The sequence below is a fragment of the Salvelinus alpinus genome, chromosome 25 (assembly GCF_045679555.1).
Source record: "Salvelinus alpinus chromosome 25, SLU_Salpinus.1, whole genome shotgun sequence".
In the NCBI taxonomy this organism is placed as follows: Eukaryota; Metazoa; Chordata; class Actinopteri; order Salmoniformes; family Salmonidae; genus Salvelinus; species Salvelinus alpinus.
The window spans coordinates 46,136,589-46,152,019 of NC_092110.1; the positions used below are offsets into that span (position 1 = coordinate 46,136,589).

Below are 15,431 nucleotides of genomic sequence, written 5' to 3' on the forward strand. Positions count from 1 at the left end.
CACACAGACAGGTTACTCTAGTTGGCCCCAGGACAGACACACAGACAGGTTACTCTAGTTGGTCCCAGGGCAGACACACAGACAGGTTACTCTAGTTGGCCCCAGGGCAGACACACAGACAGGTTAGTCTAGTTGGTCCCAGGGCAGACACACAGACAGGTTACTCTAGTTGGCCCCAGGACAGACACACAGACAGGTTACTCTAGTTGGCCCCAGGACAGACACACAGACAGGTTACTCTAGTTGGCCCCAGGACAGACACACAGACAGGTTACTCTAGTTGGCCCCAGGACAGACACACAGACAGGTTACTCTAGTTGGTCCCAGGGCAGACACACAGACAGGTTACTCTAGTTGGCCCCAGGGCAGACACACAGACAGGTTAGTCTAGTTGGTCCCAGGGCAGACACACAGACAGGTTACTCTAGTTGGCCCCAGGACAGACACACAGACAGGTTACTCTAGTTGGCCCCAGGACAGACACACAGACAGGTTACTCTAGTTGGCCCCAGGACAGACACACAGACAGGTTACTCTAGTTGGCCCCAGGACAGACACACAGACAGGTTACTCTAGTTGGTCCCAGGACAGACACACAGACAGGTTACTCTAGTTGGTCCTAGGACAGACACACAGACAGGTTACTCTAGTTGGCCCCAGGACAGACACACAGACAGGTTACTCTAGTTGGCCTCAGGACAGACACACAGACAGGTTACTCTAGTTGGCCCCAGGACAGACACACAGACAGGTTACTGTCTCCAGGCTCTGTCGCAGCCGGCCGCAACCGGGAGGTCCGTGGGGCGACGCACAATTGGCATAGCGTCGTCCGGGTTAGGGAGGGTTTGGCCGGTAGGGATATCCTTGTCTCAGTATGTAAATGTAATAAAAAAAATAAAAAATAAATGTATGCACTCTACTGTAAGTCGCTCTGGATAAGAGCGTCTGCTAAATGACTAAAATGTAATGTAAAAAATGTTACTCTAGTTGGTCCCAGGACAGACACACAGACAGGTTACTCTAGTTGGTCCCAGGGCAGACACACAGACAGGTTACTCTAGTTGGCCCCAGGACAGACACACAGACAGGTTACTCTAGTTGGCCCCAGGGCAGACACACAGACAGGTTAGTCTAGTTGGTCCCAGGGCAGACACACAGACAGGTTACTCTAGTTGGCCCCAGGGCAGACACACAGACAGTTTACTCTAGTTGACCCCAGGGCAGACACACAGACAGGTTACTCTACTTGGCCCCAGGGCAGACACACAGACAGGTTAGTCTAGTTGGTCCCAGGGCAGACACACAGACAGGTTACTCTAGTTGGCCCCAGGGCAGACACACAGACAGGTTAGTCTAGTTGGTCCCAGGGCAGACACACAGACAGGTTACTCTAGTTGGCCCCAGGACAGACACACAGACAGGTTACTCTAGTTGGCCCCAGGGCAGACACACAGACAGGTTACTCTAGTTGGCCCCAGGGCAGACACACAGACAGGTTACTCTAGTTGGCCCCAGGCCCCACTATCTACCCCCAGGGTAAACACTGACCTGCAGCCATGTAGGCCAGGCGTACGTAGTCGAAACCCCTCTCCTCTGGTTCATACGGGTAACTCTCCACCAGACTCAGTCCTGCAGACAGACACACGTCAACGTTTTCAGGAATCACCCAATAAATGTTTTGAAGTAGGTAGACATACAGTCGAGCTGACAAAGTAGTGACAGACTAGGGTTCCCTGACCCCGTGTCTGATCTTTAACCCCTGACCTCTCCCCTGGCCTTTCCTCTGATCTCACCATGCAGGCTCCAATAGATACTGAGACAGTTCGTCTCTCCCTGTCCCTCTCGCTCTCTCCCTGTCACTCTCTCTCACCCTGTCCCATTCTCTCCCTGTCCCTCTCTCAATCTCCCTGTCCCTCTCGCTCTCTCCCTGTCACTCTCTCTCACCCTGTCCCATTCTCTCCCTGTCCCTCTCTCAATCTCCCTGTCCCTCTCTCTCTCACCCTGTCCCATTCTCTCCTTGTCCTCTCTATCTATCTCCCTGTCCTCTCTCAATCTCCATGTCCCTCTCTCTCTCTCCCTGTCCCTCTCTCTCTCTCTCTCTCTCTCTCCCTGTCCCTCTCTCTCTCACCCTGTCCCTCTCTCTCTCTCCCTGTCACTCTCTCTCACCATGTCCCATTCTCTCCCTGTCCCTCTCTCTCTCACCCTGTCCCATTCTCTCATTGTCCTCTCTATCTATCTCCCTGTCCTCTCTCAATCGCCCTGTCCCTCTCTCTCTCTCCCTGTCCCTCTCTCTCTCTCCCTGTCCCATTCTCACCCTGTCCCTCACTCTCTCAATCTCCCTGTCCCTCTCTCTCTCTCCCTGTCCCATTCTCTTCCTGTCCTCTCTCTCACTGTCACTCTCTCTCACCCTGTCCCATTCTCTCCTTGTCCTCTCTATCTATCTCCCTGTCCTCTCTCAATCTCCCTGTCCCTCTGTCTCTCTCCCTGTCCCTCTCTCTCTCTCCCTGTCCCTCTCTCTCTCTCCCTGTCCCATTCTCACCCTGTCCCTCACTCTCTCAATCTCCCTGTCCCTCTCTCTCTCTCCCTGTCCCATTCTCTTCCTGTCCTCTCTCTCACTGTCACTCTCTCTCACCCTGTCCCATTCTCTCCTTGTCCTCTCTATCTATCTCCCTGTCCTCTCTCAATCTCCCTGTCCCTCTGTCTCTCTCCCTGTCCCTCTCTCTCTCTCCCTGTCCCTCTCTCTCTCCCTGTCCCATTCTCACCCTGTCCCTCACTCTCTCAATCTCCCTGTACCTCTCTCTCTCTCTCACCCTGTCCCATTCTCTCCTTGTCCTCTCTCTCTCTCTCTCTCACTGTCCCTCTCTCTATCCCAATGTCCCTAAGTGCTATAGTCTAGACATGTAGGATATACTGGTACTATAGATTAGGGCTAGGTGTTATACAGACTGGTACTATAGATTAGGGCTAGGTGTTATAATCTCACCATGTAGGACAGACTGGTACTATAGATTAGGGCTAGGTGTTATACAGACTGGTACTATAGATTAGGGCTAGGTGTTATACAGACTGGTACTATAGATTAGGGCTAGGTGTTATACAGACTGGTACTATAGATTAGGGCTAGGTGTTATACAGACTGGTGCTATAGATTAGGGCTAGGTGTTATAATCTCACCATGTAGGACAGACTGGTACTATAGATTAGGGCTAGGTGTAATACAGACTGGTGCTATAGATTAGGGCTAGGTGTTATACAGACTGGTACTATAGATTAGGGCTAGGTGTAATACAGACTGGTACTATAGATTAGGGCTAGGTGTAATACAGACTGGTACTATAGATTAGGGCTAGGTGTTATACAGACTGGTACTATAGATTAGGGCTAGCTGTTATACAGACTGGTACTATAGATTAGGGCTAGGTGTTATTCAGACTGGTACTATAGATTAGGGCTAGGTGTTATACAGACTGGTGCTGTAGATTAGGGCTAGGTGTTATACAGACTGGTGCTGTAGATTAGGGCTAGGTGTTATACAGACTGGTACTATAGATTAGGGCTAGGTGTTATAGTCGCACTGTAGGACAGACTGGTACTATAGATTAGGGCTAGGTGTTATAAACTCACCATGTAGAACAGACTGGTACTATAGATTAGGGCTAGGTGTTATACAGACTGGTACTATAGATTAGGGCTAGGTGTTATACAGACTGGTACTATAGATTAGGGCTAGATGTTATTCAGACTGGTACTATAGATTAGGGCTAGGTGTTATACAGACTGGTACTATGGATTAGGGCTAGGTGTTATACAGACTGGTACTATAGATTAGGGCTAGGTGTTATATAGACTGGTACTATAGATTAGGGCTAGGTGTTATAATCTCACCATGTAGAACAGACTGGTACTATAGATTAGGGCTAGGTGTTATACAGACTGGTACTATAGATTAGGGCTAGGTGTTATACAGACTGGTACTATAGATTAGGGCTAGATGTTATTCAGACTGGTACTATAGATTAGGGCTAGGTGTTATACAGACTGGTACTATAGATTAGGGCTAGGTGTTATACAGACTGGTACTATAGATTAGGGCTAGGTGTTATACAGACTGGTACTATAGATTAGGGCTAGGTGTTATACAGACTGGTACTATAGATTAGGGCTAGGTGTTATACAGACTGGTACTATAGATTAGGGCTAGGTGTTATAATGTCACCATGTAGAACAGACTGGTACTATAGATTAGGGCTAGGTGTTATACAGACTGGTACTATAGATTAGGGCTAGGTGTTATACAGACTGGTACTATAGATTAGGGCTAGGTGTTATAATCTCACCATGTAGAACAGACTGGTACTATAGATTAGGGCTAGGTGTTATACAGACTGGTACTATAGATTAGGGCTAGGTGTAATACAGACTGGTGCTATAGATTAGGGCTAGGTGTTATACAGACTGGTACTATAGATTAGGGCTAGGTGTAATACAGACTGGTACTATAGATTAGGGCTAGGTGTAATACAGACTGGTACTATAGATTAGGGCTAGGTGTTATACAGACTGGTACTATAGATTAGGGCTAGGTGTTATACAGACTGGTACTACATATTAGGGCTAGGTGTTATACAGACTGGTACTATAGATGAGGGCTAGGTGTTATTCAGACTGGTACTATAGATTAGGGCTAGGTGTTATACAGACTGGTACTACAGATTAGGGCTAGGTGTTATACAGACTGGTACTATAGATTAGGGCTAGGTGTTATAGTCGCACTGTAGGACAGACTGGTACTATAGATTAGGGCTAGGTGTTATAAACTCACCATGTAGAACAGACTGGTACTATAGATTAGGGCTAGGTGTTATACAGACTGGTACTATAGATTAGGGCTAGGTGTTATACAGACTGGTACTATAGATTAGGGCTAGATGTTATTCAGACTGGTACTATAGATTAGGGCTAGGTGTTATACAGACTGGTACTATAGATTAGGGCTAGGTGTTATACAGACTGGTACTATAGATTAGGGCTAGGTGTTATATAGACTGGTACTATAGATTAGGGCTAGGTGTTATAATCTCACCATGTAGAACAGACTGGTACTATAGATTAGGGCTAGGTGTTATACAGACTGGTACTATAGATTAGGGCTAGGTGTTATACAGACTGGTACTATAGATTAGGGCTAGATGTTATTCAGACTGGTACTATAGATTAGGGCTAGGTGTTATACAGACTGGTACTATAGATTAGGGCTAGGTGTTATACAGACTGGTACTATAGATTAGGGCTAGGTGTTATACAGACTGGTACTATAGATTAGGGCTAGGTGTTATAATCTCACCATGTAGGACAGACTGGTACTATAGATTAGGGCTAGGTGTTATACAGACTGGTACTATAGATTAGGGCTAGGTGTTATACAGACTGGTACTATAGATTAGGGCTAGGTGTTATACAGACTGGTACTATAGATTAGGGCTAGGTGTTATACAGACTGGTGCTATAGATTAGGGCTAGGTGTTATAATCTCACCATGTAGGACAGACTGGTACTATAGATTAGGGCTAGGTGTAATACAGACTGGTGCTATAGATTAGGGCTAGGTGTTATACAGACTGGTACTATAGATTAGGGCTAGGTGTAATACAGACTGGTACTATAGATTAGGGCTAGGTGTAATACAGACTGGTACTATAGATTAGGGCTAGGTGTTATACAGACTGGTACTATAGATTAGGGCTAGCTGTTATACAGACTGGTACTACATATTAGGGCTAGGTGTTATACAGACTGGTACTATAGATTAGGGCTAGGTGTTATTCAGACTGGTACTATAGATTAGGGCTAGGTGTTATACAGACTGGTGCTGTAGATTAGGGCTAGGTGTTATACAGACTGGTACTATAGATTAGGGCTAGGTGTTATAGTCGCACTGTAAAACAGACTGGTACTATAGATTAGGGCTAGGTGTTATAAACTCACCATGTAGAACAGACTGGTACTATAGATTAGGGCTAGGTGTTATACAGACTGGTACTATAGATTAGGGCTAGGTGTTATACAGACTGGTACTATAGATTAGGTCTAGATGTTATTCAGACTGGTACTATAGATTAGGGCTAGGTGTTATACAGACTGGTACTATGGATTAGGGCTAGGTGTTATACAGACTGGTACTATAGATTAGGGCTAGGTGTTATATAGACTGGTACTATAGATTAGGGCTAGGTGTTATAATCTCACCATGTAGAACAGACTGGTACTATAGATTAGGGCTAGGTGTTATACAGACTGGTACTATAGATTAGGGCTAGGTGTTATACAGACTGGTACTATAGATTAGGGCTAGATGTTATTCAGACTGGTACTATAGATTAGGGCTAGGTGTTATACAGACTGGTACTATAGATTAGGGCTAGGTGTTATACAGACTGGTACTATAGATTAGGGCTAGGTGTTATACAGACTGGTACTATAGATTAGGGCTAGGTGTTATACAGACTGGTACTATAGATTAGGGCTAGGTGTTATACAGACTGGTACTATAGATTAGGGCTAGGTGTTATAATCTCACCATGTAGAACAGACTGGTACTATAGATTAGGGCTAGGTGTTATACAGACTGGTACTATAGATTAGGGCTAGGTGTTATACAGACTGGTACTATAGATTAGGGCTAGGTGTTATAATCTCACCATGTAGAACAGACTGGTACTATAGATTAGGGCTAGGTGTTATACAGACTGGTACTATAGATTAGGGCTAGGTGTAATACAGACTGGTGCTATAGATTAGGGCTAGGTGTTATACAGACTGGTACTATAGATTAGGGCTAGGTGTAATACAGACTGGTACTATAGATTAGGGCTAGGTGTAATACAGACTGGTACTATAGATTAGGGCTAGGTGTTATACAGACTGGTACTATAGATTAGGGCTAGGTGTTATACAGACTGGTACTACATATTAGGGCTAGGTGTTATACAGACTGGTACTATAGATTAGGGCTAGGTGTTATTCAGACTGGTACTATAGATTAGGGCTAGGTGTTATACAGACTGGTACTACAGATTAGGGCTAGGTGTTATACAGACTGGTACTATAGATTAGGGCTAGGTGTTATAGTCGCACTGTAGGACAGACTGGTACTATAGATTAGGGCTAGGTGTTATAAACTCACCATGTAGAACAGACTGGTACTATAGATTAGGGCTAGGTGTTATACAGACTGGTACTATAGATTAGGGCTAGGTGTTATACAGACTGGTACTATAGATTAGGGCTAGGTGTTATATAGACTGGTACTATAGATTAGGGCTAGGTGTTATAATCTCACCATGTAGAACAGACTGGTACTATAGATTAGGGCTAGGTGTTATACAGACTGGTACTATAGATTAGGGCTAGGTGTTATACAGACTGGTACTATAGATTAGGGCTAGATGTTATTCAGACTGGTACTATAGATTAGGGCTAGGTGTTATACAGACTGGTACTATAGATTAGGGCTAGGTGTTATACAGACTGGTACTATAGATTAGGGCTAGGTGTTATACAGACTGGTACTATAGATTAGGGCTAGGTGTTATACAGACTGGTACTATAGATTAGGGCTAGGTGTTATACAGACTGGTACTATAGATTAGGGCTAGGTGTTATAATCTCACCATGTAGAACAGACTGGTACTATAGATTAGGGCTAGGTGTTATACAGACTGGTACTATAGATTAGGGCTAGGTGTTATACAGACTGGTGCTGTAGATTAGGGCTAGGTGTTATACAGACTGGTACTATAGATTAGGGCTAGGTGTTATAGTCGCACTGTAGGACAGACTGGTACTATAGATTAGGGCTAGGTGTTATAAACTCACCATGTAGAACAGACTGGTACTATAGATTAGGGCTAGGTGTTATACAGACTGGTACTATAGATTAGGGCTAGGTGTTATACAGACTGGTACTATAGATTAGGGCTAGATGTTATTCAGACTGGTACTATAGATTAGGGCTAGGTGTTATACAGACTGGTACTATAGATTAGGGCTAGGTGTTATACAGACTGGTACTATAGATTAGGGCTAGGTGTTATATAGACTGGTACTATAGATTAGGGCTAGGTGTTATAATCTCACCATGTAGAACAGACTGGTACTATAGATTAGGGCTAGGTGTTATACAGACTGGTACTATAGATTAGGGCTAGGTGTTATACAGACTGGTACTATAGATTAGGGCTAGATGTTATTCAGACTGGTACTATAGATTAGGGCTAGGTGTTATACAGACTGGTACTATAGATTAGGGCTAGGTGTTATACAGACTGGTACTATAGATTAGGGCTAGGTGTTATACAGACTGGTACTATAGATTAGGGCTAGGTGTTATACAGACTGGTACTATAGATTAGGGCTAGGTGTTATACAGACTGGTACTATAGATTAGGGCTAGGTGTTATAATCTCACCATGTAGAACAGACTGGTACTATAGATTAGGGCTAGGTGTTATACAGACTGGTACTATAGATTAGGGCTAGGTGTTATACAGACTGGTACTATAGATTAGGGCTAGATGTTATTCAGACTGGTACTATAGATTAGGGCTAGGTGTTATACAGACTGGTACTATAGATTAGGGCTAGGTGTTATACAGACTGGTACTATAGATTAGGGCTAGGTGTTATACAGACTGGTACTATAGATTAGGGCTAGGTGTTATACAGACTGGTACTATAGATTAGGGCTAGGTGTTATAATCTCACCATGTAGAACAGACTGGTACTATAGATTAGGGCTAGGTGTTATACAGACTGGTACTATAGATTAGGGCTAGGTGTTATACAGACTGGTGCTGTAGATTAGGGCTAGGTGTTATACAGACTGGTACTATAGATTAGGGCTAGGTGTTATAGTCGCACTGTAGGACAGACTGGTACTATAGATTAGGGCTAGGTGTTATAAACTCACCATGTAGAACAGACTGGTACTATAGATTAGGGCTAGGTGTTATACAGACTGGTACTATAGATTAGGGCTAGGTGTTATACAGACTGGTACTATAGATTAGGGCTAGATGTTATTCAGACTGGTACTATAGATTAGGGCTAGGTGTTATACAGACTGGTACTATAGATTAGGGCTAGGTGTTATACAGACTGGTACTATAGATTAGGGCTAGGTGTTATATAGACTGGTACTATAGATTAGGGCTAGGTGTTATAATCTCACCATGTAGAACAGACTGGTACTATAGATTAGGGCTAGGTGTTATACAGACTGGTACTATAGATTAGGGCTAGGTGTTATACAGACTGGTACTATAGATTAGGGCTAGATGTTATTCAGACTGGTACTATAGATTAGGGCTAGGTGTTATACAGACTGGTACTATAGATTAGGGCTAGGTGTTATACAGACTGGTACTATAGATTAGGGCTAGGTGTTATACAGACTGGTACTATAGATTAGGGCTAGGTGTTATACAGACTGGTACTATAGATTAGGGCTAGGTGTTATACAGACTGGTACTATAGATTAGGGCTAGGTGTTATAATCTCACCATGTAGAACAGACTGGTACTATAGATTAGGGCTAGGTGTTATACAGACTGGTACTATAGATTAGGGCTAGGTGTAATACAGACTGGTACTATAGATTAGGGCTAGATGTTATTCAGACTGGTACTATAGATTAGGGCTAGGTGTTATACAGACTGGTACTATAGATTAGGGCTAGGTGTTATACAGACTGGTACTATAGATTAGGGCTAGGTGTTATACAGACTGGTACTATAGATTAGGGCTAGGTGTTATACAGACTGGTACTATAGATTAGGGCTAGGTGTTATACAGACTGGTACTATAGATTAGGGCTAGATGTTATTCAGACTGGTACTATAGATTAGGGCTAGGTGTTATACAGACTGGTACTATAGATTAGGGCTAGGTGTTATACAGACTGGTACTATAGATTAGGGCTAGGTGTTATATAGACTGGTACTATAGATTAGGGCTAGGTGTTATAATCTCACCATGTAGAACAGACTGGTACTATAGATTAGGGCTAGGTGTTATACAGACTGGTACTATAGATTAGGGCTAGGTGTTATACAGACTGGTACTATAGATTAGGGCTAGATGTTATTCAGACTGGTACTATAGATTAGGGCTAGGTGTTATACAGACTGGTACTATAGATTAGGGCTAGGTGTTATACAGACTGGTACTATAGATTAGGGCTAGGTGTTATACAGACTGGTACTATAGATTAGGGCTAGGTGTTATACAGACTGGTACTATAGATTAGGGCTAGGTGTTATACAGACTGGTACTATAGATTAGGGCTAGGTGTTATAATCTCACCATGTAGAACAGACTGGTACTATAGATTAGGGCTAGGTGTTATACAGACTGGTACTATAGATTAGGGCTAGGTGTTATACAGACTGGTGCTGTAGATTAGGGCTAGGTATTATACAGACTGGTACTATAGATTAGGGCTAGGTGTTATAGTCGCACTGTAGGACAGACTGGTACTATAGATTAGGGCTAGGTGTTATAAACTCACCATGTAGAACAGACTGGTACTATAGATTAGGGCTAGGTGTTATACAGACTGGTACTATAGATTAGGGCTAGGTGTTATACAGACTGGTACTATAGATTAGGGCTAGATGTTATTCAGACTGGTACTATAGATTAGGGCTAGGTGTTATACAGACTGGTACTATAGATTAGGGCTAGGTGTTATACAGACTGGTACTATAGATTAGGGCTAGGTGTTATATAGACTGGTACTATAGATTAGGGCTAGGTGTTATAATCTCACCATGTAGAACAGACTGGTACTATAGATTAGGGCTAGGTGTTATACAGACTGGTACTATAGATTAGGGCTAGGTGTTATACAGACTGGTACTATAGATTAGGGCTAGATGTTATTCAGACTGGTACTATAGATTAGGGCTAGGTGTTATACAGACTGGTACTATAGATTAGGGCTAGGTGTTATACAGACTGGTACTATAGATTAGGGCTAGGTGTTATACAGACTGGTACTATAGATTAGGGCTAGGTGTTATACAGACTGGTACTATAGATTAGGGCTAGGTGTTATAATCTCACCATGTAGAACAGACTGGTACTATAGATTAGGGCTAGGTGTTATACAGACTGGTACTATAGATTAGGGCTAGGTGTAATACAGACTGGTACTATAGATTAGGGCTAGATGTTATTCAGACTGGTACTATAGATTAGGGCTAGGTGTTATACAGACTGGTACTATAGATTAGGGCTAGGTGTTATACAGACTGGTACTATAGATTAGGGCTAGGTGTTATACAGACTGGTACTATAGATTAGGGCTAGGTGTTATACAGACTGGTACTATAGATTAGGGCTAGGTGTTATACAGACTGGTACTATAGATTAGGGCTAGGTGTTATAATCTCACCATGTAGAACAGACTGGTACTATAGATTAGGGCTAGGTGTTATACAGACTGGTGCTATAGATTAGGGCTAGGTGTTAGACAGACTGGTGCTATAGATTAGGGCTAGGTGTTATAATCTCACCATGTAGGACAGACTGGTACTATAGATTAGGGCTAGGTATTATACACACTGATACTATAGATTAGGGCTAGGTGTTATACAGGCTGGTACTATAGATTAGGGCTAGGTGTTTTACAGACTGGTACTATAGATTAGGACTAGGTGTTATAATCTCACCATGTAGAACAGACTGGTACTATAGATTAGGGCTAGGTGTTATACAGACTGGTGCTATAGATTAGGGCTAGGTGTTAGACAGACTGGTGCTATAGATTAGGGCTAAGTGTTATAATCTCACCATGTAGAACAGACTGGTACTATAGATTAGGGCTAGGTGTTATACAGACTGATACTATAGATTAGGGCTAGGTGTTATACAGGCTGGTACTATAGATTAGGGCTAGGTGTTATACAGACTGGTACTAGAGATTAGGGCTAGGTGTTATACAGACTGGTGCTATAGATTAGGGCTAGGTGTTATACAGACTGGTGTTATAGATTATGGCTAGGTGTTATACAGACTGGTACTATAGATTAGGGCTAGGTGTTATACAGACTGGTGCTATAGATTAGGGCTAGGTGTTATACAGACTGGTACTATAGATTAGGGCTAGGTGTTATACAGATTGGTGCTATAGATTAGGGCTAGGTGTTATAGTCTCACCATGTAGGACAGACTGGTACTATAGATTAGGGCTAGGTGTTATACAGACTGGTACTATAGATTAGGGCTAGGTGTTATACAGACTGGTACTCTAGATTAGGGCTAGGTGTTATAATCCCACTGTAGGACAGACTGGTACTATAGATTAGGGCTAGGTGTTATACAGGCTGGTACTAAAGATTAGGGCTAGGTGTTATAATCTCACCATGTAGAACAGACTGGTACTATAGATTAGGGCTAGGTGTTATACAGACTGGTGCTATAGATTAGGGCTAGGTGTTAGACAGACTGGTGCTATAGATTAGGGCTAGGTGTTATAATCTCACCATGTAGGACAGACTGGTACTATAGATTAGGGCTAGGTATTATACACACTGATACTATAGATTAGGGCTAGGTGTTATACAGGCTGGTACTATAGATTAGGGCTAGGTGTTATACAGGCTGGTACTATAGATTAGGGCTAGGTGTTTTACAGACTGGTACTATAGATTAGGACTAGGTGTTATAATCTCACCATGTAGAACAGACTGGTACTATAGATTAGGGCTAGGTGTTATACAGACTGGTGCTATAGATTAGGGCTAGGTGTTAGACAGACTGGTGCTATAGATTAGGGCTAAGTGTTATAATCTCACCATGTAGAACAGACTGGTACTATAGATTAGGGCTAGGTGTTATACAGACTGATACTATAGATTAGGGCTAGGTGTTATACAGGCTGGTACTATAGATTAGGGCTAGGTGTTATACAGACTGGTACTAGAGATTAGGGCTAGGTGTTATACAGACTGGTGCTATAGATTAGGGCTAGGTGTTATACAGACTGGTGTTATAGATTATGGCTAGGTGTTATACAGACTGGTACTATAGATTAGGGCTAGGTGTTATACAGACTGGTGCTATAGATTAGGGCTAGGTGTTATACAGACTGGTACTATAGATTAGGGCTAGGTGTTATACAGATTGGTGCTATAGATTAGGGCTAGGTGTTATAGTCTCACCATGTAGGACAGACTGGTACTATAGATTAGGGCTAGGTGTTATACAGACTGGTACTATAGATTAGGGCTAGGTGTTATACAGACTGGTACTCTAGATTAGGGCTAGGTGTTATAATCCCACTGTAGGACAGACTGGTACTATAGATTAGGGCTAGGTGTTATACAGGCTGGTACTAAAGATGAGGGCTAGGTGTTATACAGACTGGTACTAGAGATTAGGGCTAGGTGTTATACAGACTGGTACTATAGATTAGGGCTAGGTGTTATAATCTCACCATGTAGGACAGACTGGTACTATAGATTAGGGCTAGGTGTTATACAGGCTGGTACTATAGATTAGGGCTAGGTGTTATACAGACTGGTGCTATAGATTAGGGCTAGGTGTTATACAGGCTGGTACTAAAGATTAGGGCTAGGTGTTATACAGACTGGTGCTATAGATAAGGGCTAGGTGTTATAAAGACTGGTACTATAGATTAGGGCTAGGTGTTATACAGGCTGGTAATAAAGATTAGGGCTAGGTGTTATACAGACTGGTGCTATAGATTAGGGCTAGGTGTTATAATCTCACCATGTAGAACAGACTGGTGCTATAGATTAGGGCTAGGTGTTATAGAGACTGGTGCTGTAGATTAGGGCTAGGTGTAATACAGATTGGTACTATAGATTAGGGCTAGGTGTTATTCAGACTGGTGCTATAGATTAGGGCTAGGTGTTATACAGACTGGTACTATAGATTAGGGCTAGGTGTTATACAGACTGGTGCTATAGATTAGGGCTAGGTGTTATACAGACTGGTACTCTAGATTAGGGCTAGGTGTTATAATCCCACTATGTAGGACATACTGGTACTATAGATTATGGTTAGGTGTTATAGTCGCACCATGTAGGACAGACGGATGCTATAGATTAGGGCTAGGTGTTATAAACTCACCATGTAGGACAGACTGGTGCTATAGATTAGGGCTAGGTGTTATACAGACTGGTGCTATAGATTAGGGCTAGGTGTTATACAGACTGGTACTCTAGATTAGGGCTATGTGTTATAATCCCACTATGTAGGACAGACTGGTACTATAGATTAGGGTTAGGTGTTATAGTCGCACCATGTAGGACAGACTGGTGATATAGATGAGGGCTAGGTGTTATAGTCGCACCATGTAGGACAGACTGGTACTATAGATTAGGGCTAGGTGTTATACAGACTGGTACTACAGATTAGGGCTAGGTGTTATACAGACTGGTACTATAGATTAGGGCTAGGTGTTATACAGACTGGTACTATAGATTAGGGCTAGGTGTTATACAGACTGGTACTATAGATTAGGGCTAGGTGTTATACAGACTGGTACTATAGATTAGGGCTAGGTGTTATACAGACTGGTACTATAGATTAGGGCTAGGTGTTATACAGACTGGTGCTATAGATTAGGGCTAGGTGTTATACAGACTGGTGCTATAGATTAGGGCTAGGTGTTATACAGACTGGTACTATAGATTAGGGCTAGGTGTTATACAGACTGGTACTATAGATTAGGGCTAGGTGTTATACAGACTGGTACTATAGATTAGGGCTAGGTGTTATAATCTCACCATGTAGAACAGACTGGTACTATAGATTAGGGCTAGGTGTTATACAGACTGGTACTATAGATTAGGGCTAGGTGTTATACAGACTGGTGCTATAGATTAGGGCTAGGTGTTATACAGACTGGTGCTATAGATTAGGGCTAGGTGTTATACAGACTGGTACTATAGATTAGGGCTAGGTGTTATACAGACTGGTACTATAGATTAGGGCTAGGTGTTATACAGACTGGTACTATAGATTAGGGCTAGGTGTTATAATCTCACCATGTAGAACAGACTGGTACTATAGATTAGGGCTAGGTGTTATACAGACTGGTACTATAGATTAGGGCTAGGTGTTATACAGACTGGTACTATAGATTAGGGCTAAGTGTTATACAGACTGATACTACATATTAGGGCTAGGTGTTATACAGACTGGTACTATAGATTAGGGCTAGGTGTTATACAGACTGGTACTATAGATTAGGGCTAAGTGTTATACAGACTGGTACTATAGATTAGGGCTAGGTGTTATAATCTCACCATGTAGAACAGACTGGTACTATAGATTAGGGCTAGGTGTTATACAGACTGGTACTATAGATTAGGGCTAGGTGTTATACAGACTGGTACTAT

The 15,431-nt window shown here is 42.8% G+C and overlaps 1 protein-coding gene across 1 annotated transcript in view; it reads right to left on the bottom strand.

Moving 5' to 3' along the window:
- LOC139554036 (GDNF family receptor alpha-4-like) overlaps nt 1-15,431 on the bottom strand; it is a 225,142-nt gene that overhangs the window by 99,006 nt on the left and 110,705 nt on the right. The window contains exon 3 of the mRNA XM_071366935.1: nt 1,549-1,629. Coding sequence (XP_071223036.1) covers nt 1,549-1,629 — 81 coding nt within the window. The remainder of the gene's footprint in view (nt 1-1,548; nt 1,630-15,431) is intronic.